The sequence below is a fragment of the Poecile atricapillus genome, chromosome 7, assembly GCF_030490865.1.
Source record: "Poecile atricapillus isolate bPoeAtr1 chromosome 7, bPoeAtr1.hap1, whole genome shotgun sequence".
Classification (NCBI taxonomy): domain Eukaryota; kingdom Metazoa; phylum Chordata; class Aves; order Passeriformes; family Paridae; genus Poecile; species Poecile atricapillus.
In genome coordinates, this window is record NC_081255.1 from 28743735 (window position 1) to 28770028 (window position 26294).

At 40.7% G+C, this 26294-nt stretch overlaps 1 protein-coding gene across 3 annotated transcripts in view; it reads right to left on the reverse strand.

Annotated features, from left to right (window-relative positions):
- Positions 1-725: 725 nt before the first annotated feature.
- Positions 726-26294, reverse strand: part of SLC1A7 (solute carrier family 1 member 7) — a 49379-nt gene continuing 23810 nt past the window's right edge. For 2 of the 3 annotated variants that reach the window (XM_058842709.1, XM_058842707.1), the window contains 8 exons: positions 22291-22333; positions 21276-21495; positions 18898-18997; positions 17383-17616; positions 10461-10655; positions 7246-7380; positions 3233-3332; positions 726-1159 (listed from right to left, as the gene is read on the reverse strand). In XM_058842709.1, the coding sequence (XP_058698692.1) occupies positions 923-1159; positions 3233-3332; positions 7246-7380; positions 10461-10655; positions 17383-17616; positions 18898-18997; positions 21276-21495; positions 22291-22333 (1264 nt within the window). In that variant the 3' untranslated portion in view covers positions 726-922. The remainder of the gene's footprint in view (positions 1160-3232; positions 3333-7245; positions 7381-10460; positions 10656-17382; positions 17617-18897; positions 18998-21275; positions 21496-22290; positions 22334-26294) is intronic. The other variant, XM_058842708.1, reaches the window with a different exon arrangement.

Sequence of the window (26294 nt, forward strand, 5' to 3'; positions counted from 1 at the left end):
TTTTAACTCAGCATCCTCGGTTTGCAGTTTGTGTTCAGTCTGCCCTTCAGATGCAGCACATGGTTCATGAGCTTGAGCTTTGAGTTTAAATATATTTACAGTAGAACAACCTATAGGTTACAGGAGAGGACACATTAGCACCAGTGCTTATGGATTATAGCTCACATCACCTCTGCCACTGCATGTGCATGGAACTGACTTTACTGAAGAGTTAGGTTAAAAAAAGGTTAATAAATCTGGCACTTGGAAGGCAAACTGTGCTCTGCAGTGACCTAGGAAATCTTTGTGAAATCACACTTGACTGCCTGTCTCTGAAGGCTGCCCATCACAATTACCTTAACGCCCTTTCTGGCACAAATGTACACTTCACTTCCCCTCTGCTTGCATTGTTATTTAGGAATAGATGTAACCCCTTGAGATCAGGAAACCAGTGTGATTTTCTTACTGCTGTTCTAAAACTAAGCACAAACTGTATTTAGCGAATATTAGACAAAATTAGTATCTTTAGCAATTTTGGTGAAACATTTTCACATAGCAAAAATTCTACAGTGTTCATAATACTGAGATTCACAAAAAAAGGCTTTGGTTAGAAAATCAAAAAGGGTCAAATAAAAAAAAGCTTTTAAAAAAAAAGAAGCCAAAGGAGTGTCAAATACTATATTGAAGTCAGTGAGTGCAGAATAAAACAGTAGTAGTCCATTAGTTAATTTTTCAGTAGTAAAATCTTCCTCCTAAAGAAGCCCATGTCTCTTGCAAGCTGTGTGCCTTTCTTGACGTTCACAGCTGGTCTCCTAGCTCCAGTACAAGCAGGGTGGCGATAAGCCCACGTTTTCCTGTTCAAGGCAAAGAGTCCTTCTTCCAGCTGTGAGGTAGAGATTGGGTATCAGGTCACTGGGGTCTGAGATACCTCTGAGTGTAGCAGTCACACATTTGTTTCTAGTTCATTTATTTCAATAGTGCAGTGGTCTTTACTGTTGGATTTCTTAGTGTGATTCTCCACTGGAGTTTCTTCTTGCTCCACTTGTATGGGTATATGGTGCTGCAACCCTTTCACTGTTTCTGGTCCACGAGATTCATTCATGGTCTTCACACAGCCATTTCTCTGGTAAGCCACAATCTGATGGATGTTAATAGGCTTAGTTTCACAGATCAATGGCACCTATGTGAAAAGCATTAAGATCTGGAATACTGCCACTGATTGCTGTATACAATAGGAAGGGAATTTTTACTTGGAAAGCCTGTGGGCTGCTTTACATTCACCAGGATTATCTAGAGCCTCCATAGACTTCCAGAAGCTGTTTCTCATATACACTAAGGCATCTTTGCACCATCTGCATGAAGCGAAGGAGTCTGTGTAAAAATGCAAATTCTGTCACAACTCTAACTCACTTACACTCACGGTAACAGCTGCTTGCCATTGGGAAAGTGATACAAGTAGGGTAAACAGAGATCAGAATTCCACAGCTCACTTCAAAAAGTACAGACTCTCAATGACCACTGTGCTGAGTTCTGGGCAGTGCTTGCTCTTGGGTTAAATTAAATAGACCAATAAGGCACTTGTTGTTGCCTTATGCCTTTCTTCTAACCCAGTAAAATAACACCTGTCTCTTCAGTTTGCTGTTTTGAAAGAAATAAAGGGGATTTTATTAACTGATACATCAATTAAATATTGAAGTGTTCTTTAAATCAAACCAGATTCTGATGGGGAAAGTAAGACGTAAATACTGGCAGAGAAAGGAGGTGGGCTTGCAGCTGAGAAAATATGGCCTTGGGGTATACATTACTAACTGCACAAATTATGCAGCCAAAATGTATGGCAGACTAGCAGTAAATTTTAATACCATTACAGAGCATGATTCAAAGAAAAATCTCATCACAGATGACTAAATAATCCCTCAGGAGAGATTTTATATTACTGCAACATCTCTTCTTAAGTTCTGACTGAGTTCTAAATACAGCAGTGAAATGTCAGGAGGCCTGTGTTATGCAGGAGCTCAGCCTACACTTCTGGCTTTGTAATGGATGACCTACCTTACCCATAGGTTGTATTTTAGGGGGTTTGTAGGGAGCTGCATGTGTAGCCCCTGTAGTCAGGCCTAATCCTGTCATCAGTAATTACTGCAGGTGCTAATTACCTCAGAGGACACTGCCTTTCTACATACAATTTGAAAGAGCAGGAATTTTAAATCAATGTTGCTGGAAGGCGTGAGAATGGGATTGACCACAAAATTGTAGAATGAGAGAAATAATGGTAGAAACAAGACTTTGCTATTTGTGTGGAATACTACAGATGATGCACAGAAATTAAACATGTCTTGTGAAGATTGGTCCTGATGAAGAAATGTTCCCACATGAACTATTCTGTCCTTGTGTAAGAAAGGTAATGAAAGTCTGCCATGAGTTGAAATGGTTGGAGATCAGTACCTCCAAATTTGATGGGCTCATGGAATTAGGAGTCTCCTTTGTCAAGGATGGAAGGAAGGACATTGGGAGTTCCTGTTACAAGGAAAGACTGAATGATGCATGCCAAAGAGGAAGGAGAAAATGCATAGGAGTGGAAGGAGGCAGGGGCAGAATACAGAGGTACGTGTGCTGTATGAAATAAGATACAGAGGAGGAAAAACAAAGATGTAAGGAAGGACTTGTATTACATGCAGAAAGCATGATGTCTGAGAATGAAGTCTGGAATGGAGTTGTGCTTGTACTAGTCTGGAAAGAAAATTATTGCAAGGGTGGCTTCAGATGATGCTGACTCAGGGCCTTGCAATGCCCAGGGTAGTTGCTTTTGATGTGAGCTCGTTGATTATGCATATACACACTCATAGAAACCTTTACCTCCCCCTACACACAGGTAGTCAAGGACACCTGTCACCCTGCTCTGTTGCTGGTCACATTTCTAGCAGGACAAATTACTGGCCAGTCAGGACCTGGGTGCTGAGTGTGGGACTCACAGTCCCAGCATCTCATGCATTTGCGAGATAGCGCAGCTGCTTCTGCTGCTCCCATCCCCAGAGTGCCAGACACAGCTGCCTTGCAAACTCTGCACTCCAGTGGCTTTTCACATGACCTCATGGAAAAAGATCCCTCCCCGCCATGTGCTAAGCTGCCCATTGCCCAGTTCTGTTCTCTCTGAAACAGCTTTTATAAACTGGAGGAACCAAATGTGGGAGCTCTCAAGTTCTTCGCCATAGTACAGCACACCCTGGCACACCCCAGCTCACAGTGTGATTACCTCATCACCATCCTTGATGAACTCCTTCCGGCAGATGTGGGCCATGATCCCAGCAGCCAGTGCATCCCCCAGGACATTGATCATTGTTCTAAACCTGTCTCTGGAAAATGAAACAATAATGGTAAGTTGTTGGCTCTTTGGGTGAATTCCTGTGCCTCCATCAGCCATAATTAAGGCTGAAGGCCAGTTTTGCTGGTTTTATGACCTAAAATGTTTAGAAACGTTAAGAAGTTTGGTATCAGCATCCATTGGTTATTGAGCAGCTCAATTGAGTTTTCCAGCCTTTCCAGAGCTTGGTGTGCTGTGCTGCCACACACTTGATTGTGTAGCTGAGCGGAGCAGCTGTGTCCTCTTAGAGATGCAAGCTGATTCAGCACTGAAAAGGTGGAACATTACAACTGCATTTCTGTCCCAGTTTGTATGTTAAGGTCCAGCAATATGGCCTCATTTGGAGACTGGTGCTGCAAATGTCTGAATTCAATAAAAACAGAGGTCAGCGCAGCCATTTCCTTATATAAGTGATTGTGGTACCAATCTCAGCAATCAAAGTGCTACTTTGATTATTGTATTGGTAGAATGGGCAGGATACAATCAAAATAATTCAGAAGATTGCTACGTAACTACACTCACAAACTAAACAGTCACTGACCATATTTAAGTAGTGTTCATTCCTATAAAACTTGTGGTGACTTTGGCTCTTATGTTGGCTATGCAGTAGCTCTTAAAGACTCTTCATTTTCAATTACCTTTACCAGTTTAAATTCCTATGTTTGACATTTTTTTGTATCTATATAGTTTTAACTATTTTTCATTTATTCACTTATGGAATTTCTTCCCTGTTTACACCTTTTTCCCACTGTCTAAAAAATAAATCTATTAAAATATAGACTGTAAATAGACAAAAGTAACTGGCTGTCAGAGACAAGTGTTACACTTGAATCATCCTGGAACCTATTAGATAAAATTGATGAGATTTCAAATAGATGATATAGCTTCTAAGTTTGAAATACATCACATCTTTTCCAAGAAAAACATATACATTTGAAAACTCTGTCAAATTAGTAACTTAATTTATAAATGTAGGTTATAAAATGGAGGTTCAGAAATCTCCAGATGTTTGGCTTATTAAAGTCAGGGATGGTCCAATATCAACACTGCCCAGATTTCTGATCCTGTATCTTAATATAGAAAAGAACTGAAACTGTGCTGATTTTTTTCTTCTTTTCAGATATTTTAGGCAGGTACTCAGTGCATATAAATGTTTATACAGTTGTCTGCTTGGTTACCATTAAAATTGCTGCATGAAAGTATTTTTGTGTGTGGAGTTGCTCAAATTGTATGTACAACTGTGAGTAGCTTCAGCAATAATATTCCAGAGCCTACACGTAGATGTGGTTGTTGACTCCAGGACCCAGTCCTCCACATTTTTGCTCAATCCATTTTTTTTTTAATTCCTGCTGTTCTGATTTTGGATTTTGCCTTGAAGAAAATTTCCATAAGAACACGTTAAACAGGGAAAAAAAGCAGTTAGAGTACATACTGATAAAAGTTCCTTTACACAATGACTTCTTTCCTTCTTGATTTTCAAATAGTGATTCTTGGAAAGATATTCAGTGTTGTGAATTTTGGATTGTGCAACAAGTTAGCTGTGGTAAAGAAGAAGTTGTATGAGCAGAGCTCAAGAGTTTGAGCTCCCTTTTTCCAAGGAAGCAGTGCTCCACACTGAAACTCTTAAGAAAAGGGACTGCCTGGCACGTTGTTCGACCACTTGTGTTCCATGTTCTGAGTGTCTGGAGCAGTCTGCACTATGCTTGAGGAGAACCACAACACACACCACTGACATTTCTCCACTGAGAGGCCAACCTGCTGCTGGTGGTGTTTCTCTCAGTGCAAACGTGTGAGTCAGTGGTATTTGAGCTGCAGCTATTATGAAAGATGCAAAACTTTTACCTTGTATTTGATAAATGAGATGGGAAACATTTTGATTTTCTTCTTTATGTCTCTAAGCACTAGCTAAAGGTATGAAGGTCACATACACATTATGGCTACCTAAGAGAGTTGTAATACCTGCAGTGCATGTTAATGGGTATTTCAGTCTCGTGAGATCATCTAACCAGCCTTCTTTAAGCATTCTTCATGCTCCAGTACTTCCAAAACTAATACTGAAAATATTCATCGTGTCAAACATGTTGACACTTTGCATCTGCAGGCTCTTGAAACCACCAAGTGCCGAAATAGAGAAATATGCTTTTTGTTTGAAAGGTCATCTGCAAAAGACAGAAAATTTGGTCTATTCCTTACTCACTTCTTAATACCATCTGGAACTATAGCCTGAAAAGTCTTTTCTCTGATGTTTTGAAAAGTTGTGTAAGACAAAAAGAAGAATAATTCCCATGTACACTGGAAGGTTTACTGGAAAAACAATGAAATGTTGATGTTGCAAGAGCTGGGCAAAAACTGAGCAATATAGAGGGAAAAGGCTTTTGTAATACAGTCTTAAAATATTCATACAATTCAAAATTCATTACTCCTATTAATGCTAATAATAATAATCTATTACAGTGGATAAGAAATATTTTTTCTCACAATTCTTTGTACAAAAAAATAGGCGGCTAAAAGTTGAATAAAAGAGGATATATAACAGAATAGACTTGTAATACATTTTTACCTGATGTAATGATTTACATCAGGTAAATCTACCTGATTACCTGGTGTAATGAAACTCTCTGTATTGAAGGAGATATGTTTTATATAGCTTGAATAAAAATAATTTGGACATTTCCTTTTGTATGCATATGCTAGTTACACAGTTAATTGACATGCTAATGAGCTAGGGACCAGTATTTTATGATTCATCTTCCTAGACTATTCAAAATTGATTGATTCATCAGCTTTTACATAAAAGTTGAGAGTTCAAATAAACCACTCCTTATGAATTTTTGAAGTGACTCTTCTCATGGGTGACACAAATCCCTTTCATCCCAAATGTGTTGTTTCAGCCTCTGCCTGTGCTGTTAAAACCCCCGTGACTGGGTGTGCAGCAAAGTTTCCTCCCTACAGACTGGCTGCACTTGCAAAATTGGGGGCTGCAAGCAGCTGCTGCCTATTTAGCACTGACTTTGGAGAGCACAGAATTGCATCAGGATCCGTGGTGAAAGGAGCACATTACTGGAGCCAGCACTCAGGCTGACTGCATTGGGGTGTCAGCAGCTGTAGCCAGACACAGCCCACACCATCCCCGTGCTGTCATGGCTCTTGTGGGCACAGGGGTGCCAGTGGTGACAGTGCTACCTGCTGGCTTTAGCAGTGGCTCAGGCCTCTTGCAGAGTGCTTCACTACACGGAGATGATGGCCTCTAAATGTCAGTGGGCTGACAAGTAGAGTGCAGGCAAACCATGTTTCCTAGGAGTGTTGGCCCCTTATCCTTGCCCAAGGCAAGGTGCCAGAGTTGCCCCTTAAGCACATTTGTCTGGCCCAGCTTTCAAATTTGTCTTGAAGATCATTGTCCAGCCTGGCTAGGTACAGCCACTTCCATTGCCCAACTATCCTTCTAGATAAAAGTAGTTCTTAATTTTTCTGGGGGGATCTGAGTTGAGGTAGGTACTTTTTTCTATTTCTTCATCCTTCTTCCCTGTGAATGTGAAGATTGAACAGCAACCTCTTCTGGACAATCTTATCTATGTAAAAAACCGCTCTGGTGACCTTTCCAGCTGTGGTTTTAGACTAAACAGAATCTACTTCTTCAGCCTTTTCATGCAAGACATATATCTGGACTTCTTCATCTGTCTGTCTTTTTCTATAGAATGTCCACATCAGCAGAGTTTTTAGTCTAAGGCCATATCAACACCATTTCAAATTACATAATCACTTTCTTTGCCATTTATATATATATATATATATATATATATATATATATATATATATATTTATCTGTATTACTGTACCCCTGGAGACCATTTGCCTTTGTAGCAAAGTTGCTACCATGGGAGCCTCAAGAGCTTTGTGTTACTTACAGTGCCCAGTCGACAGCAATAATCAATGTGATGTCGTCTGTTGGGAGCCCCACCGAGGTGAGAACAATGACCATTGTCACCAGGCCAGCCTGTGGAATGCCTGCAGCACCTATGCTGGCAGCTGTTGCTGTGATACTGTAACAAGGAAAGAAAGGAATAAACTTTACTTTCTGGAAGAAACCACACTGTATTTCTAAACCATGCTCTTACACAAGCCGCTACATGGAGGTGCCAGTGTTTTGTGGACACAATCCAGGTGAGACAGCAAGAGCAGGTCAAACTGTCTGCCCAGGGCTAAATTCTCATCCTCAGCCTTTGCAGCCTTGGCACTGGTGGGGCAGTTCTGTTCTCGCAGAGGGGCCAGCCAGGCTGTGGACTGAGTTCTGCCAGCTTCTCATGGGTCATGGCACCACCCAGCTCTGTGTGCCAGGAGTCTGCCAGCCAGACCCATTGCCCTCTGGGTCACCATGGGCAGCTCCTGTGCCAGGCAAGTCGGTGTCTGGCCCTGCCTGGGGCCTTTACTGTCAATCCATCTCAAGGGTTAGGCCAAGGGTAAAGAGGCTGGGCCAGGGGTGAAGCCCTTGCACAGCCCATGGTTTTGCATACTTGGATCTAAATAGGAAGCAAGCATGAATGTGACTGTACATGTTCAGTTTCTGGAAAGTATTTTTACTTGACCTCCATACCATTTTTTCAGCCAGGCAAGCAGAAATGAATGGGAGACCAAGGCAAGAGTAGACCTGGCAGGCTTTGCATTTTTTTCATAGTGTTATTTTTGAGGGAGGGATTTAATTCCATTTTCCAGCAGCAAAAGTGACTGAATATATTCATTTCCACCCAACTAGTGACTTCCAAGAGCTAGGCCATCCAGCAGAAAGACAGCAAATGTCGACAGTTGTAAAAGGATGACAGAAAGCATTTACACTGATAATCCTCTGCATTCATCAGTCAAGAATGTCAGAGCTTTTGGCAAGCAGTTGAGTCTCATTAACCTACTATGGAAAATGAGGATAAGTGTATTCACCCATATGGAAACTGAAACACAGGGATATGCAGTCCCTTGCTTACAGCTGTACAGTGTACCAGTACAGCAGCAGCAGTATTTCTACCTAGAGCCCCTTTTTAAAATAAAAAATATATTAGCATGTGGACGTGATAGGGAAGGAGAAAGACCTAAAATTACATTTTGCAAAAGTTAACTTGTGTAGCATCATAATAACATTGTACTAGAGCATAGATAGGAAGGGACAGAAGCTCAGTAGCTGAGTAAGAGATAACTTCAATAAACATTAAAAGGCTTTCCAGTTAGTGCTATGGACTGGCTGTCTGACCAGGACTGCTTCTGCCTCTTACATCAGGCCACAGAGTCTCAGGACTTATTGGGAATAAAACCAGGAATGTTTAACTAAGATTTTACAAGCAAGCTCATCTGCTATTCCATTCCATCTTTACCTTAATGTAGATGTTTCTTTCTGTAACATGATCAGTTGATGGAAATAGGATCTCTACTCTCTTTTTCTGCTATGTCAATGTTTGCATTGATAGAAACTGTTAACCTGGATTTTACAAACTATGAGCAAAGTAGACTGATTATTTGTCTAACATTTTTTTCTCTCTGGCAAGAATATCCTGGCACTCAGAATTATTTGAATTTTAAATCTCCAGATCCTAAAGTATCAAGGTGTGGGGTAGGTTTAGCCTGTAGAATACAGTTAAAACTTGGAGTATATCATTGATGGTACTGTGTCCACCATGATTTCCTGTTTAGCTTCCTCATTTTTGAGTATTTTTATTTTTTTTCTTTTCTTGGATTTTTTCCCAATCTTTACTTGTATTTTCAGTCTACCGTTTTACTTCTGTCTGGTCCTTACATATAGCATTTAGTGTGGGGGGTAAAAGAGATGAAAGGGGGTTCTGATAAGGAAAAGTTAGAGATTACATTCTTTCCATTTACTATTACCCTTCATCTGTTTAACTTTTTAAATTACTGTTTAAAATTACTTCAAAGTGTGTGTAACGTCTGCTCATGCTCTGGACCATACTTTAGCATCACATGCTTAAAAAATCTTGAAATTCCAAATCACAAAAGACTAAATTTTAGAACAGGCTCATTCCAACAGTTTTCAAAGAGAGTTCAAGCCTGAAGCAAGAGCTCATATGGGCATAATTTATTTCTTCTATTTGTAGTCCAACCAGGTCTTGCCAGAAGCCCATTAGCAAACCTCAGCTGTCATCTGGGGTTGGTTTCAGGACTCTCCTCTTCTTGTCATGAAGGTTTTCAGGTCCAGCAGATGATGGGCAAGGACCAGCAGTGTAAACGGGGCAGTGGTGAGGTCAGTGGGTGGGTAGTTAAGCAGATCTCAAATATATTGCACAAAGCTCTGACTATGAGGAGTGTTTTTATAATCATTCGTTCCCTGCTGGAAACCTGCAGGTTTCAGTCCCTGAGGAATTCTTTGGCAGTCACTGAAGTTATTCTGGCAGTAATTGTTCAGCTGGATCTTCCAGTCTTTTGGATCCATTACAGACCTTTCAAGGATGGAGTACACAGCTATAACACTCTCTACCCACTGAGAGCACGGTTGTTTATGAAGCTTTCTGCTTTAACAAGAAGCAGAGCAGATAATTAAAAAACATCTGAGTGATCTGACATCTTTGTGAAAACCTGCCCTGATAGTAGCATCTGTCTTCCTTCCCTCTTCCCCGAATCCTGCAAGAGCTTCCCAGCACACACTATTGCCTGTTACTTGATGTAAGACTTCCAGTTTTGCAACTGTTTAACCTTTTCCTTTCACTTGAAGATACAAATCAGATTTCAAGTTGAGAACAGTTGTGAAGTTTAAAACAGCGTTTTAAACACCAATAATAATAAAATATGCCAATTCTATAAGTGATCAATAGGTTGCCTAAAAACAAAAATTAGACAGTCATCCTCAAACAGAAGTACATTTCCTGGTGTCCACATGCATCTGTTGAACAGGACCACTACAATTTCTCTTTGAGCAGTACCCAATCTTTGTGTTACTTGGAAACAACCCTTCTGTGAGGGATGCATCCTTTGATAACAGCAAAGATGAGTTTTGTTCTTGCTACATGCAAGAGTTGTGCCTCAGACTCAACAAAATGAAGACCCTGATGGGACCCTTCCAATTCTGCTGATTCCATGATTCTATGCAGACAAACAAGCCCCAGCACATGGAATTTGTGGTTTGTACCTTATGGTAATGATCTGCCCAAAGTCCAGCTCGTAGTTGTTCACTTGGGCGATGAAGATGGCGGCCACGGCCTCGTACAGCGCTGTCCCGTCCATGTTGATGGTGGCTCCCACGGGCAGCACGAACCGCGCGATCCTCCTGTCCACGTGGTTGTTCTCCAGCAAGCATTTGAAAGTGATAGGCAGAGTGGCTGAGCTGCAAAACAGCACAGAAGCACACATTGGGTTATTTTTGTTTCTGGGGAATGAAGGAATTGGAGCAAACCTTGTCCTGGCAGGGGAAGTTTCACACAACCATCCGAGCTTCTTGCTTCCTGTTCTGCACATGACTCACTTGCCAGGTAACTCACTCCTTTGCTTGATGGAGGATAAAGACAGTTACACATCTAAATGTTGGAGTTAGTGCTAATTTTGCTACCCAAAGGTAGGAATATTTTTGTCTTTCTCTGTTTCAGAAGCAAAGGGACAGAAATCCCACAGAGGTATTGCTGTACACTCAAATGCAAGAAAAGGGAACAACACCCTGTGCAGCTGATGACTAAAATCTCTGAAAACTGTTTTACAGTCATGGTTTCTAAAAATGTTTCCTTCCAGGAGTATCTCATATATAAACAAGTTTTTATTTCTGCAGGGGTTAGACAAAGATCTTATCAACAGCAGCCTGAAAATAAAAGTTGCAGACAAGATGTCTGTGTTTAGGAATATAAAATCCTATTTTCTCCCTGGGGCAGATCTGCCCTTATCCCTGTGTGATCATATGACAACCACGTAACTGCAGGTCATATAATAAATGTACATATGTAAATGAGATGTGTGTGGAATAGAAAGGAATGGTATAAGAACAGTTGACTTGTATTCATTTTCAATTGAGTTTGATACCCTAAAAAAAAATACTGATTTTTGTTTTCATTAACTGAGACAATTAACAAAACACCATATAGTCATAAATTTTCTCATTTTTAATAAGAGGCACACATTTTAAAATACTAATACACTAAAATATAGTTATTTGTATATTTTATCAACATTTTGGTAACATTCAGCATTTTACCATGCAGTGTCTCATTCACTGGTGTCATGAGTAATGAGACTGCATTCAAGTGAGTGAGGGGATATTTTTTATGGCACATCAGTATGTATGGAAAATAAGTCACACCACTGAAAAAAATATGTAAATCACAGAATATTTTCCTTGTTATTATACCAATTTTAATACACTGCTCACTATCTGAGACTACTCAAATAGATGTAATACAGCAAACTTCTTCAATATTATTCCAAAGTTACCTCTTAAAAAACATGGTAATAGGGGAAATTTTGGTATGGTGACACTGTGATCTTCAATATCCTATTGTCCTGTGATTTACATGCCCTGAGACAGGAAATCCAGGTGTCTTCCCTCTGGTTTGGCAGTTTAAATTGCTCTGTCACTGTGTGTAGTGACCCTCACATCACAATGTGGCCCCAATACCTAAACCTTATAATGACCATTAGCTGTTCTCAGTTGAAGATAACACATTGGATCTGCAAATTCTTTCTCAGTTGTTGCAAATGTCCTATAAAAGCACAGAGGGATTCCAAAAACTCTAAAATAACAGCCCCAAGTTTGCAGGAATTCCTAAGCAAAATGTTGCCGTGAGTAGGAGTTGTCATTTCATATTTGTGCAAGCTGTTGTTCGAGGAAAGTAACAGAATTTGGAAAGGAAGAGTAACTTCCTGCCATGGAAACACAAAATAAAAAAGACAAGGCTGTGTTTTCAGTATCTCTGTATTCTATAATTTTATGAAGTCTGACTGCTGAATGATTTACTACAAACTGGCAGGCACTGCCTGAAAATCCAGACCAGAATCTTTCTCTAAGTATGTGAATATGCTGGAAAGGCAAGAAAGCAATGGAAATCTGATTACCTCCTGTAACTGGGGTATATTAAACTTTTTAATTCAGGCACTACTAGTATTTAATCAGTATTTACTTTGAAAAACAAACACAGCAAAGCATAACTCCATAATCTGCAAGCTGCTCATGAGATGTCATTTCTCTCTTGGGCATACCTGTTATTTTTCATTTGTGAATGACTGAAATTCTCTGCCTCTTGTTTACCATAAAATGTTCATAAAAGAAGAGGCTGTGGCTCACAAATAATATAGAACTGAAAGCCCTGGGAGTAGCTGCAACTAGGAGCAGACTCAGATGTTTTAGATGTTCTGACTAGAGGCTTTGCCAAAAAAACTTATTTAACTCATTGTCTCCCTTTTCTGCAGCTACTCAGTTTTGGAGTTATTTGTTTTTAAAGACAGTCTTCCCTCAGATGTGTGGCTTTTCTGTAACAAAACCCTGTCTAATTTCTTTGGGTGGAAATGAGGACAAAAAGTAATCTTACCACCTTGCCCACACTCTGACATACAAGAATATTAAACCTAAGTGTCTGCCTGTTCTGAGGGCAGAGAGCTGAGCTGTCAAAAGTGCAAATTTTAGCTGATTAACGTGTTACAATTTGGTTGAGATGTGAAAAATACTGTACAAAACAGTCTCGTGATACCAGCAAAATCTGTATCTATTCCATTGTTGTAAACAGATTTTGTGACATTTTTGCAAGAATTCACTTTTAAACTTGTGCACTATCTCACAGTTAGGTGTGTCTTTCATTTGAGTTGTATGCTGACTGAAGTAAAATTTCTAAGGCACATAACAACACATTGGATTTGTTGTTTGTTAAATATTAACAAACATTATATTATAACAAATATTAACAATCAAGAAAATGGTCAGAATGTAGGTGCAATGATGATGAAAAACATGCAGGATACTGAAAGAAAACAAATTTCCAGATTCTTGTACTTTCTTAGGCAACTACTACAACTATTGTGTCACTCAAATTTATGACACTGCATCTTGGAGTTAGTGGGATGTGTGTCCTACCTACTCCTGCTGAAAGACTTTCCAGAACTTTGCTCAGATGAGAAATTTAATTTATGGTCTAGAGGTAGTCCTCTCAATTTGCTCTAAATTTGCTTTTATGTGCTTTCTGTATTTCTCCTTGCACAGTCAGCTGTTGCGACACATAATGTTAAAAATCAGCTTTGTCCTCTCACAGCCTGGATTGACCCAATAAGTCTTTTTAACCTCTCACTTACAAGATTGCTGCTTTACATCCCTGATTACCATTTCAGCACCTGTTTCATAGAAATGAACTTTTCCTGAATACAGCTGACAAAAGTTACATGGAACATCCGAGAAGAGGTTGTCCAATAATGTTTCATTTTTACTCATATTGTATTATCTGGCACACATCAGAAGAATATGTCTTATTTAAGGCTTTGGCTATTGGTGGCTCTCAGAAGGCAAAAGGAAAAAAAAAATGGTCCTACTATAGTTTTGGAGTAATATTGATATATAATTTCAATATTATAAAAGACATTATCAAACAATTTGTCTAGTTTGTCTTTCTAGTTAATCTAGGTGAAGTTTGTTTTCTTGAAAGCTACTTTTATCTAGTGTTAAACAGTGGAGCACTAACATTAAAGCCTGACATTTAATATTTATTAGGAGAAAAAAGATACTCTAAAGCACTGATCTTAATATTTAAAGTCTTTTAAAAACTGATCCAAAGCTTTCAGCTGAGAGGTATCTTCTCCCAGTATTAACTCTAACAATTAAAAATACATTTTCAGAGTCTTATCTCAATTTTGGGATAAAATGCTGCAGCTGCAGAGACTGAGCATAAGCTAATGATGGCCCAGGTCAAGCTCTTACTAGTGAGAGCCACAAAGACAGCCAGTCACTGTGGAAGAACAGCTGTTCAGCCTGCTCTGTTTATCTTATCATTCAAATGCATTTTGATATGTGCTCCAAAAAATCAGCAAACTGATCTCATCTCCCCTTTCTAAATCTGCCTTTAATTTACACTCTGCAATAGCCAAGATCTTAATGTTTCATAAGCAGCAAAACCCTTGAAAAACTCATGGTTTATAATTTGTCTTCAGAGAAGATGAAAATTGCTTCTTTTGATGGGATGTACCACTGAAAAGATTCCGCTTTAATTCATTAATGATATGGAAAGATGACCTAGAAAAACAAAATTCCCTCTTGCCATTGGAACGTGGAAAGCTAAAATCAAGAAGAATTTTGCCTGCTGGCCAAATTCTGCTTTTTCAGTATGGTAAGAGGTGACAAGATCAGGGGTAGTGTGAGGGGAAGAAAGCAGAATCAGAAATCCCCAACTGTGCAGCCTGGACACCCCAGAGCAGGGTGGGCAAGGGCAGCACGTGCTCTGCACCCCACACAGTGATGCAGGAAGGAGGAGCTGTGGACATTCATTGTTTCCCAGAGGAAAAAGATCTGTTTTTCTGCCTCTGTCTCTCCACTGATATTGGTGCAAACCAAAATATTGTTGTGCTTGGGGTTTCTGGAGAAGTATAAGGGGACTGAGAATGGGGTGCAGAACCTTTCACTAAAGGGAAAAGAGCAGAAATAATGTTGAGATTCAGTAAAATCCTTGACATCAGATGGCTGCTTAGTGGTTTTCAGGTTTTCCTGTGTTACATTCTTGTGCTGTGTAAATGGTACACATGTTTTTGCTTCTTGTAGTTTGATCTTCAGCTTTAAAAACAAGCTTACCACAGGTGCAGAGTATCTGCAACAAATATCAGCACACTGACCCATGGTTTTCTTTCTATATTTAGATGTAGACCTGAACCAACACAGAAACATCTCCAAGAAACACATCAGTATTCTTAAAATCAACTCTTTGTTCTCCTCTAGGATGATCTGAAAATCCAATACCCACATGACAAGTGTTGCATAATGCCCCCGTGGCAAGTCTTATTTAACCAAATACAGATGTGTTGACTGTCAGGAGAGGCAGCTCCCCTGTCCAGCCCCAATTATTTGTGCGTGTTCTTTTGGCAAGAGCTCAGTTATGTGCAGTATCCATTCCTTTCAGTGTAATGAAGGTGAAAAGTTCAGCTATCTCTAGACAAGACACTGTGATTTGAGCAGAAAAACATTAGAAACCATGTTGGGACTGTGTTGGATTTGCAAAATATGCACACTCTTAGGGAGGGACGAATAGCTAAATCCAAAAATGTCCAAGATCCAAATCTGTATGTTCAGAGCCTTCCCTCAGGACCCACCTTTAATCTGGTGGTACTTTAGCTTCTGTCAATAAAGATACTAAATCTGGTAGCAAGTCCTGCCAGAGCTCTGTTCCCAAACTACACCCTCTCTGGGCCTATAAGTAATTATTCCTTGCACAGCTGAAGGGAGAAAGTGCTGTCTCAAAGCACTTGATATCCCCAGAAGCAGGGTCTTATCTGGGAGTCAGAGCCAAAGCCAGCACAGGTTTAAGGGAAAGCTGAATTCCCTGTGCATTTCCCACTGTCAGAGGGCACTCACATCAGCTTGTAAAGGGTGAGGAAATGGGGCTGAAAAAATCCTCAAGAATAGGTTTCCCTTAAAAAGACTCAGCAGAAACAGACACATCTCTCTCATCAGTTTCCAGACCATTAAAGGACTCCTAAAATGCAATGCTGATGCATGATATGGAAAATTAAGAGAAGTAATGATTTTGAAATGGGGGAGTGCCTGATCTTGTAAGTCTTTATTAAACCTCCACTGTTAAAGGTATACATGCTCATGAAGAAGTTGGATTTTTTATTTCTAAAAAGATAAATACTCAGATTTTTAGTGAAAGCCATCTCTTTCTAGGAAATAAAAAAGAGAGAATTAAAGGAATGGTGCAGATTAAAAACTGAGTTGTCAGCAATAGAGTTTTCGGAAAGAGAATTCCTAGAGGAGCAGGGCAGATAGTCAAGTGTGTCAAATGTGAACCTGATGAGCTTTTTCCAACATTAACATCTTTGAGCGTAAAATTCTCATCTTACTGAATGTGGGGATGTGGTGACATCTCAAGCTACAAACTTTTTATATTCTAATAAAAAAAGCTTCCCTTAATTATTTAAGTATGATTAGAGTTTAAGCACCACCCGCCATGTAATTTTTCTTGATTTTGTGTTTCTCAGCATGCTGCTCTTTATAGGTCATTTTGGAGCAAACTATTATGTATGAAAACACCTTGTAAAATGTCACAGTGGAAATCAATTCCTGTTGTATTGAAATAATAATTCCCTCCTCCCCTTTCTTTTAATCTGTACATTCCTTCAGCCACAGATGCCATGAAACTGCGTTGTCATATTGGCTACACAGAAATGTTATTTTAATTGTCATTTTTGTATCTGCTCCATGCAAGGCAATTCCAGCCCTTTCAAGCACATCTCATGCACCATTTTATTCATGTTGGGAGTCATTTTCATAGCCTGTTCACAAGCTGGTTCCCATTTTCATTGTACTTTTGTTCAGCTATGGTTAAAACTCATTGTACATCTTCCCTAAAAAGGTTGCAAAAGATATTATTCCTTGAGCACAACACATAAATACTTTCCCTGTGCTGGACAATAGCCTTCAACCACAGTCTTTTGTTAATGTACCAAGAGACAAAGACTAAGATGAGTAGAAAGGATAAAATGTTTCCACATGACTGAAATAGGTTCCCCACTAATACCAAAACTGAAGTCTGGACAAACTGCATGCCCCTCATATACATTAACTTTGTAGAAGTACAATAATTTTTATGTGGAAAAAGAACTATTTCCTTTCTAGTCCTCTATTAAAAAATGGTTTTGTCCAATATTTTTTAAACCAAGGGAAAACAATGTGACAAATATTATTGTCCAGTGGCTTCCACATAACTTCCAAATGTTGATACACACATTTTAGAAACTTATACCAGTGAATTGGACAGAGACCATTGTTCAGATACAGATGTATCTGCTCTGCTACACCAATAGTGTGCCCTTCCCAAGAGATAGCTGTAGTAAGGATCTAGCAAGTATTTTACTGGATCTGTCTAGAAACTCTGTAATACCTGGAGGATGTGGCCAGAGCAATGAGCAAGGCTTGAAGGATCCCTCTGATGAAGACAATGGGATTCTTCTTGGTGATGAAGAAATACATCATTGGCAGAATAAACAGCCCGTGCACCACCAGGCCACACACCACCGTAATGGCATAGAAACCCAGCTTCTTCCCAATGGCCGAGGGGTCATCCATTTCCAAGATTTTGCCAGCTATTAGGAACACAATTCCAAATGGAAAATACCTGAGCAAAAAGAAAGACAGTCATTAGGAGACAGTTCCCTTCCATCACACAGTAAGAGCTGGCTGCTCCTTCCAGTGGTGGTACAGTGCCAGCACTGTCTGGGTTTGGCTCTTCTGGCTCCACACAGAGGAGAATGCCCAGAACACTGGGCTGAACAGTTTTTTTCTGTTCTGAGGGTCCCCCTCAGCACAGCTGAGATTATGGTGCTGGCAAGGAACACCTTTAAAATGTTTTGGTTCTGAAGGCAGCTCTGACTTTTTAGCTTCAGGCAGGTAAATTACTGGGAAGAAGGGAATGAATCCTAAGCTCCCCTCATGTGTTTGTGCTCATGTAGCTGTTCATGGATTTTTGTTGGAAGCTCTTAAGTAAACGTTTGTGTTGCCTTTGGAAGACAGAGGAGAAACACCAACATGCATTAGACATGCTCTTGGACTGCCTGGGGGTTTCATTTGGGGCAGATAAATAGGCAGAAGAATTGTTAGCTTCTGAATCCACTCTGGACAGGTGCTTTATCAAAACTGTTGTACTTCTGTGTGCAGCTGTGTACAAGGTCATGGATGCCAAAAAGCTTTAGATTTAAAAAAAAAATCTGGGAGCAGCCAGCCATTTTCCACTTGCAGCTGTGCCATCTCCAGAGACTTGACACTACTTCCTCATTTTTCCAGAAATAAACTACCTCCTTTGATATATCCACCCAAGCAATCATTCCCTGACCCAGCTCAGTCAGACTGGGCCACGTAGCTGGAAAGAGAGGCTGAGTGCTGGTTCCCTGCCCCATGTCAGGCTGAGCCACACTGGGGGACATCCTGAAGTGGGAAGAAGGTGCTAAGCTGATAGCTCTTGTTGTTGGCACCTGCTGTTCCTCTGATCTTTGGGGCAGGTGTGTTGGCAGGGCTGGCTGGGTCTGCAGCAGTGCTGGAAGGGATAAAAATACCAGCTAGAGCATCCACCATGCTTCTCCCTTGTGTGGGCTGGGTGGCTGTGATCCCTCTTGGCATGCCCAGGCATTGGCAGTGCCCTTGGGGCGTACAGAACCCCACCCAGCTATACCATGTTCTCTTACTTGGGAGTAACATAGAGGGTGCCCCATCAAAAGGGTGCTACAGATCAGGGACAGATGTATGTGCATCCTCAAATGCTGAGGCCCTGCAAAACTTAGGGTTGTTCATCCTCATTTATTTCCCTGGAAATAAATTTTTGAGATTTCTGTGCATCTTTTTCTGTTGAAATGTTCTTTCTATTTTTAAAAAATATTGATTTTCTTAGTAAAAGGTTACCTACCAAACAGCAACTGCAACTATCTTCATGACAGATTCGTTCAAACACTGGCAAAAGCTGACCAAAGGGACACCGCTGTTCCCCATTCTTCCCAACATTATACCTGCAATCAGAGCATTCAGGTTCAGTTTCTCAGGTGTATTCACACAGCCCCAGTGCTTTCCTTCCCTGCTGAAACTCACAGCCCCCTGGTAGCAAAGCTGTGTCCTTAACCATCAGTCACAGAGGCCTGTGAGGGATTTACCTCCTCGGAGTGATCCGTGGAAGACAAACTGAGGAACATTTTCTAGTGAAGGAATCTGTCTCTGCCTACGACCGGCAGCACCAATGAGGACTTGGGAGGCAAAGCCAGGTTTTGAGGTTTGCTCTGGTAATGGGGAGTTAGTAATGAAGTCTCTGTCGTATTTTCAGTAGCTTTCTGTCTACATAATTAACCTTTATAATCAGCCAGGCTTTGCAGTTTTGGGGGAAGTAAGGAAATGCAAATTCATGGGGAGAAAGGCCAAATTGCTATAAAGACTAACCAGTAAAGAAGAAAGCAACTATAACCCGTGTATGTGCCCCATTGCTCAGAAAGGAAATTAATACAGCTCTGGTATGTGTCATCTAACCATATATTCTCCAGACAGTGTTAGTTTCCATTAATGCATATAAATAGATGACATTTTCCTATAGTTAATTATCCTCCCTGAAAGGATTATAAGTGATTGAGTCAATTGCTCAAAGAAGCACTTCAAAAACTGGCTGCACCGAGGGAGTTTGGCTGTTGAGGGGAGCTGCCTGGGGAAGCAGGGGCTGGCAGTGGGGTGTGTGCTGCCACTTGCTCTGATGTGCAATGTCCTTGCTTTGAGCAGGAGCAGCTCTGTCCCTTGGAGCCCACAGCTCAGAGCCACGTCCCCTGCTGAGGCAGGGAGGGAGGCTTTCAGCTGCCTTATCCAGGGATTTCACAATTGCAGTGCTCTCTAGATGTGAGTTTGTGAGCCTGTTAGAAATTCATCTAAGCCAAAACTTTAGGTCAGAAGATAACACTCTTTCATTAAGCTGTTTCAATGTTTTGGGATTGGGGGTGGGTGTGCAGAAGACTGAAGACAGTAATAAATGCTTGGCTACATCCTTTCATCCTTGTTCAAAACAAAAGCCTGAAATAGTCCCTGGTGATGATAATTGTTGAGGGTTTGGTGTCTCAGGATTGTTCGTGGCTGATACAGCCAGAGGTGACCCAGCAGCCATGCTGTGGGTGACAATCCTGTTTTTTGTACATCAGCCAGGAAGAAACCAGCTCTCAGCTTCCACCTCCTGAGCCCCAGGCCAGCAAGACTGAGGGGCTCTGTGAAAGCTGTACATTCAGTTCTGGGCAGACAATGAATGGTCTGTTCTCAGAAGTAGAAAATTGCCCTTGGTCCTAATAAGTAAATGTAATTAATTCATTCATATCCAGTACGTTTTGAGGGGAATAGTGTTTGCGGTGATGTTGTACTTTGGAAATGAACTATAAAATACTACAAACTGGGAGACAGCCAGTTTCCAGGAGGGATGTACAGGGAATACCACCCACTGGAGAAGCTAAAAAAACAGAGACAAATCCACTAATTCCAGGTTTGAATCTTGACCCCTTGTGCTGGTATGAACCATAACATAATAAATACAGTCAAAGATGTTTTATGGAACTACCTTTGCTGACCAGATTAACTTCCAAGAATAAATTTACATAAGGAAAATTTGATCAGCATTTTCTTATAAAAGTCATCAGAACTTTATGATTAACTAGGAAATGTTTGTTTAAATTTCTTCTTTCAAATCCACAAGCATAACACTCAGGGCACCAATGAGTTCCTCCAGCAAGTTAAACTAAATAAATAAGCCAGACAGAAGCTCTTACTCTGACAGGCTACTAGGTGGTATATAACTATCTTCATTGCAGGACACCAAAAATAAATCAAGAGGTTTCAGTCAAAAAAGGAATATCCACAGATTAAAAACTCATAAAACAATAAGGGTTGGCATACTGGTAGAGGGGCCATGGGTCTGATCTGGTGGTAATTCCTACCTCCTCTGAGCACACTGTACGAGGTTCTCTTACAGTCAGCAAAAGATGGGTCATAAATAAAAGCAAAAAATAATTAAGAAAAAAATAAAAGAAAAAGATTATAAGTGAATGCACAGAAAACACAACTCCATGGAACAAAAGTCATCAAGGATTTTGAAAATTTGTCTTTGAAAGTGTGGGGGAACAGCTCTGTAACAGTCTTGCCTTTCCCCCCTCAAAGTTCAGATAGAAGCAGTTAAAAAAGCTGAGTCAAGAAACCAAGCAACCCAACCCCAATCCTTTTCTCTTAAACAGACTCTTGGATTGTCACAAACCAAACATGTCTGAAACCTACCCATCGTGGCAGAGAATATCACAATCCCAAGTACATTCATGCCATCACTAGCACCTGGCTCTGATTTGTAAATCACTTCAGGAGGAGGGGTGATATCCAAGGCAAAATTCTGGACATTGGATCCATTCTCGTCCTGGACTCCATAAATTATAATGCGACGAGTAGTGCTTTCAGACGCTGCTTTGTTCGATTTAATGATGGGAATACTCCTGGTGCGATACTGAAAGAAAACAAAATCGTTTTTATTACAATATCCCAGCAGGAATTAATAGTTTAATGAGACCTCCTAAGTGCTCTGTTTCAACAATGCTGCATTTTGAAGGGACAGGCATGAAAAGGAGAATGAAAACTCCTCTCCCTATCTGATAAAATCTGTAAATACAGTTGAATTTTTGGAAAAAAAAAACATAAAAACCCCACACTTTCCTATAATCAGATCCTGGTGCAGCAAACACTTTGCCTCCTGACAAAGCTACTTTCCTGTAAGACATAATTAGGAATGACTTCTTAGAGGTTCTGAGTGCCCTTCTCTTTGTGATGTTCCCATGAAATATTCCCCCAGGTGAAATAAATACAGCCATGCCTCTTGCTAACTCAGAACGTTTAGATGAACTTTTCCTGCCAAATTCCAACCTGATTAATTAGCTTCTTCCCCACTGCATTATTTTGTTGATTTAATTGAACATGGTATTCTGTTCTTCCATTGTGTGATGTTGCAGGGTGCTCTTAAATATATTCCAGCTCTCCTCAGGTGGATGAGGAGCTGACATAGGAGTGGGTATTTATTCTCTAGTCGCACTAGAGAGCACATTATCTCTGTTTTGCCTTCAGATACCATGGCTGCTGAGGCTATTAGAATGGGACTCATTAATTCCTAAATTCCTCCTTGCTGAAGGTACTAACAGTGTCTGCAGTCATATGCCATGTCTGTATCTGGGTTATGTTTTACAAAGATACATGTTTCATATGATGCTGGCTCATGTCTTTCATCAGCAAAAGGAATATAGCCACTTACCTGCTTGAATGTGGCCTCAACAAGATTGGCTGGAAACATGTTCCTAAAAATGAACAAATAGAAGAATAATTTCTATGGAACTGAAACAAACTTATTTTTACTGTGTGTTGAGTCTGCCATGGTAAATCAGTTCTTTGCCCTCCTGGAGTGCAAGGGCTGGGCAGATGCAGAGGATGCCACTTTCTCCCACCATGCCATACAACTGTGCCTGGCTGAGCACAGCTCAACAGAGACAACTCCTCAGAACTAAAGTCCTGGGACTTGCTTCCAAACACCTGGGGTGAGACCCAGGAGCTCTGGCTGCAGATTCTGGCTCTGCCACAGTCTCCATGTTGTGACTGGGGTGACATAATTGCTATGATTCCCTTCCCCATCTGCTGATTGGGAGGATGAATATTCTTCTATTCCATATTTTGTCTTCTCTACTTAGATAATGAGCTGTTCAAGACAGTCAGAGATGTATTCTTGAGGCCTCTGGGTGCTGTAATCAATCTACTGTGGCACTTCTAAATACTCCTGTGCTAATTCATAGACTGTAGTACCCCTGGTACATATTCATTGCTAAAATGGCAAGTGATGTAGACTTTGCAGTGGTTTGGTCAAGAACAGTTTGCTTTTCAAAAAGAGGATCTCATTCCTGATTAAAAGAACTGGGATTAGAGCTGTACAGTGCTCAATTTTATTTTGATACGGTTCTGAGGCTTTAGAACCTGAATGAGGCCAGTGGCTTCATCTTTGCTTGCAGCTGAGCTACAGAGGAAGGCAATGACCCAACACTGAGACTGCGGGGAGACCAATAGATCTTTAATTCCAAAAGGGACTCTTTTTGTCACCTCTTCTGACTTTCTGTGTCTCACTGTGTAACATTCCACACAATTATATCCGGAGCTAATTTATAACTTTCGTTTGAGATGGATAGTACCTTGCAGAAAGACAGCCGATCCTAATTTGAAATGGAGAGCACTCCCTCTACAGGTTTCAAAGAGGAATCAGTATAATTGGAAAAAAAATAGCTGAAAAGTCATACATTTCCATGCAGCATTTGGGAATCAAGACTTGTGTGATGATTCTAATGGGATCATTTTCAGAACTGATTTATTTCCAACCCTAAGCTTCTGAACCTTGGGGCAGAAGACAATGACAGTCTATGACCCAATTATCTTCTTTCATATACCTGCATTTATGGAAGGAGAAACTCCTGAATTCTCAAATGACTTTTAATTCAAAGTCCTTCTTAAACCTCAAGACAGGTTAACACTCAAATATATGTAAAAATCTATTCTCAGTTCCAAAGAGAGTTGCTGTGTACATGGACAGTTAGAAGAATGCTGATCCAGAGACATTTTCCAGAGCTGTTTTCCTCTCTGCAGCAGCAGCAGCAGCAGCACACACTTGTTGCTAATGGAGTCACTGTGCAGCACTGGCTTAGAAAACAGGATTTTTTTTTTCTATTTTAAGTGCTCATAACACGGTATTATAGTCACACTTAAAAGTATGAGCTAGATTCTGCATCAGTAGCATCAATCACTGAGAGCAATTGCTACAAAGAAGTAATTAATTATCATTTTTAGGGAGAACCATGGGAGAAAAATTTAATTAAGTGATAACTGTACTGCCTAATGATTGAAACAGAAGACTGAACATGAGAGGGACTTGTTGATCTGCTGCTTGAGAGCAGATGAGTCTCAAAGGCACTGGACTGTCTCTGCAGACTGTCAGTGAAGCTGCTGATTCTCTGGTTCAAATGTCAAATGTGTAGCCAAAACAAGACACAGACAAGAGGCAGCTGTGCATCCTTTCCCTGTCAGGTGCAGGCACAACCTTCTGCCTGAGCCCTGGGGCTTGACTCACACAGGGAACCAACTGAGGAACAGCTGGATGGAGCTGGGCCTGGGAAGATGGAGTGGATGTTTATAGCAAGGGGAAGCACTGGACAGTAAAGGTGGTTACTGCTTTATTGTGCCTCATAAGGGACTTCTGCTTCCAGGTTGTTAAAGACTTCATTAATATTAATTTGTCTTTGTTTTGTGATTTGAGATGCTGGGCTGAAAGGTGCTATGGGGGTGCTCAGTGTGATGGTTGTGCTCTGACCTTCTGTGTGAATGTGAAATATTCTGAGAGCAGAGATCCACGTGGAGATTCCAGCACAGCTCTGAATATGCACCTCACGTATGAGCTGTGGCTTTACACAGAAACAGGAATTTAATTGCTGATGATTTCCACTTTCTCCCTCGTAGTCCTAATTAGTAGAATTAAGAACAATTAAGACTGCTTGAGAAAGGAAATATCATATGGTTAGTAGCTAGATTAAATGTTAGACAAATTTGTAGAGGATTAAAGCATTTTGTTTCTTTATCATTCTTTATCCTGCAGGAATTACAACTACCCACTTAATACTAGATGCTGGAATTCTCCCAATATTTTTTAATAAATTATGCACTGTGATCCAGTCTTTGAGACTAGCCTTACCAAAGATACACAATTTATCTGGTGAAAGGATGACCTGAATGTGTTTGCCAGAGCCTCAGCTTATTTTTGTTTTAAGCTGGTTTACTTGGATTGAGAAAATCCAGTATTAGCCAAAATTAAGTTTTGTTAATTAAAAACATTTAAGAGAGCAGTTGGTGAATGAGAACTTTAATGGACTAAAAACAAAAAATGAGAAGAAAGAATTGAACTGCCACCTAAACATGTAAGGTGACTGGAAGGGTTTCGTGGTTCTGTCAGGCCACTTCAGAAACACTTCTTGCTTGAGGGGTGTGTTTTGCTGCACATTGATAATTCCAGCCATGAGCTGGATATTTAGCAAGGACCTCCTGGGAATGGTTCAGAACAAGAGACAGAAGGGAGTGTGATATGGAAGATTTGACTTTTTAGTATGGAACTGGGATGGGGAGGGCTGGCTGGATCCTCACAAGGTCCTTGGAATAGCCCTCCTGTGGTCTCCTGCCCACTGAGCCTGAGTCCCAGGGAATGCTATGGAGTGGGAACTTCAGTCTGGCTTAAAACCCAGACATGTGCATTTGCCCAAACATATGACAAAATGAATGGCAGAATGTTGTAGCCTGTCCATCTCTGCCCACCTCTGTTCCAAGCACCCAGCCTGCCACCAGATTGTCCCCTGCAGATCTCTATGAGCTTTACTTCAGCTCTGGATGAGATCCAGGTGTACCCACAAGGGTCTGGTCCCAGGATCATAAGGTGAGGCTGTGTCTCTACTCGGACACTGTGTCTATCACTGATATACACTGAATTAAAGACAATGCCAGCACTTACGAAGGAGTGATTCAAAGTGAGCTCATCATTGCTGTCAGCACCTATAAATATTCTTGTGTTTGTTCAATTAAGAAAGCCAAGCAGGTGAAATACTTCTGAAGTTCCAGCATTGCTTGCAGATTGCTTACAAGACACAGGTCACAAAATAAGAGTGCAGGAAACTTAATGTGATCTGGGATTCATTTCTCTAGCACAAGCAACATTGTCTCTAACCTCAGTGGCTCAGTTCAGCATTCCTAGCAGAAATAATTTCACATAAGAGTAGAGAATTAAACCTACTGCATAACAGTGACTGAGTCTGGTTTAAAACATAGATAAATTTAGGTCTGAGACAAGGATATTTTTGTAAAACAGAAACAGAAGACATAGGCTTTCTGATTACATAAAAAATTAACAGCTGAATACTGCCTGCCCTGAGGAATAACATTTCCCAGAGCATCTTCTGCCTCAGGAACTCTGCCAGATAGAGCAGGAGTATTCAGCTGAGGCTAAAAGGGTGAATGTGCATGAAGCTTCAATATCAGCTCAGTGAACGTTCTACAGAGCTGAGCTACTGAGCTGCAGCTGGCACAGCGAGCCTGGCCTGCCCTTGCTGTGACAGCAGCACATACGCACAAGTGACCTACTAATCACCATCTTTGACTACAGCCTGCTGTGATGCACAGGCTGCTGCATTCCATGAGCAAATTTTGGAGCCCTTCCCTAATTCTGCATGGGATAAGAGGATT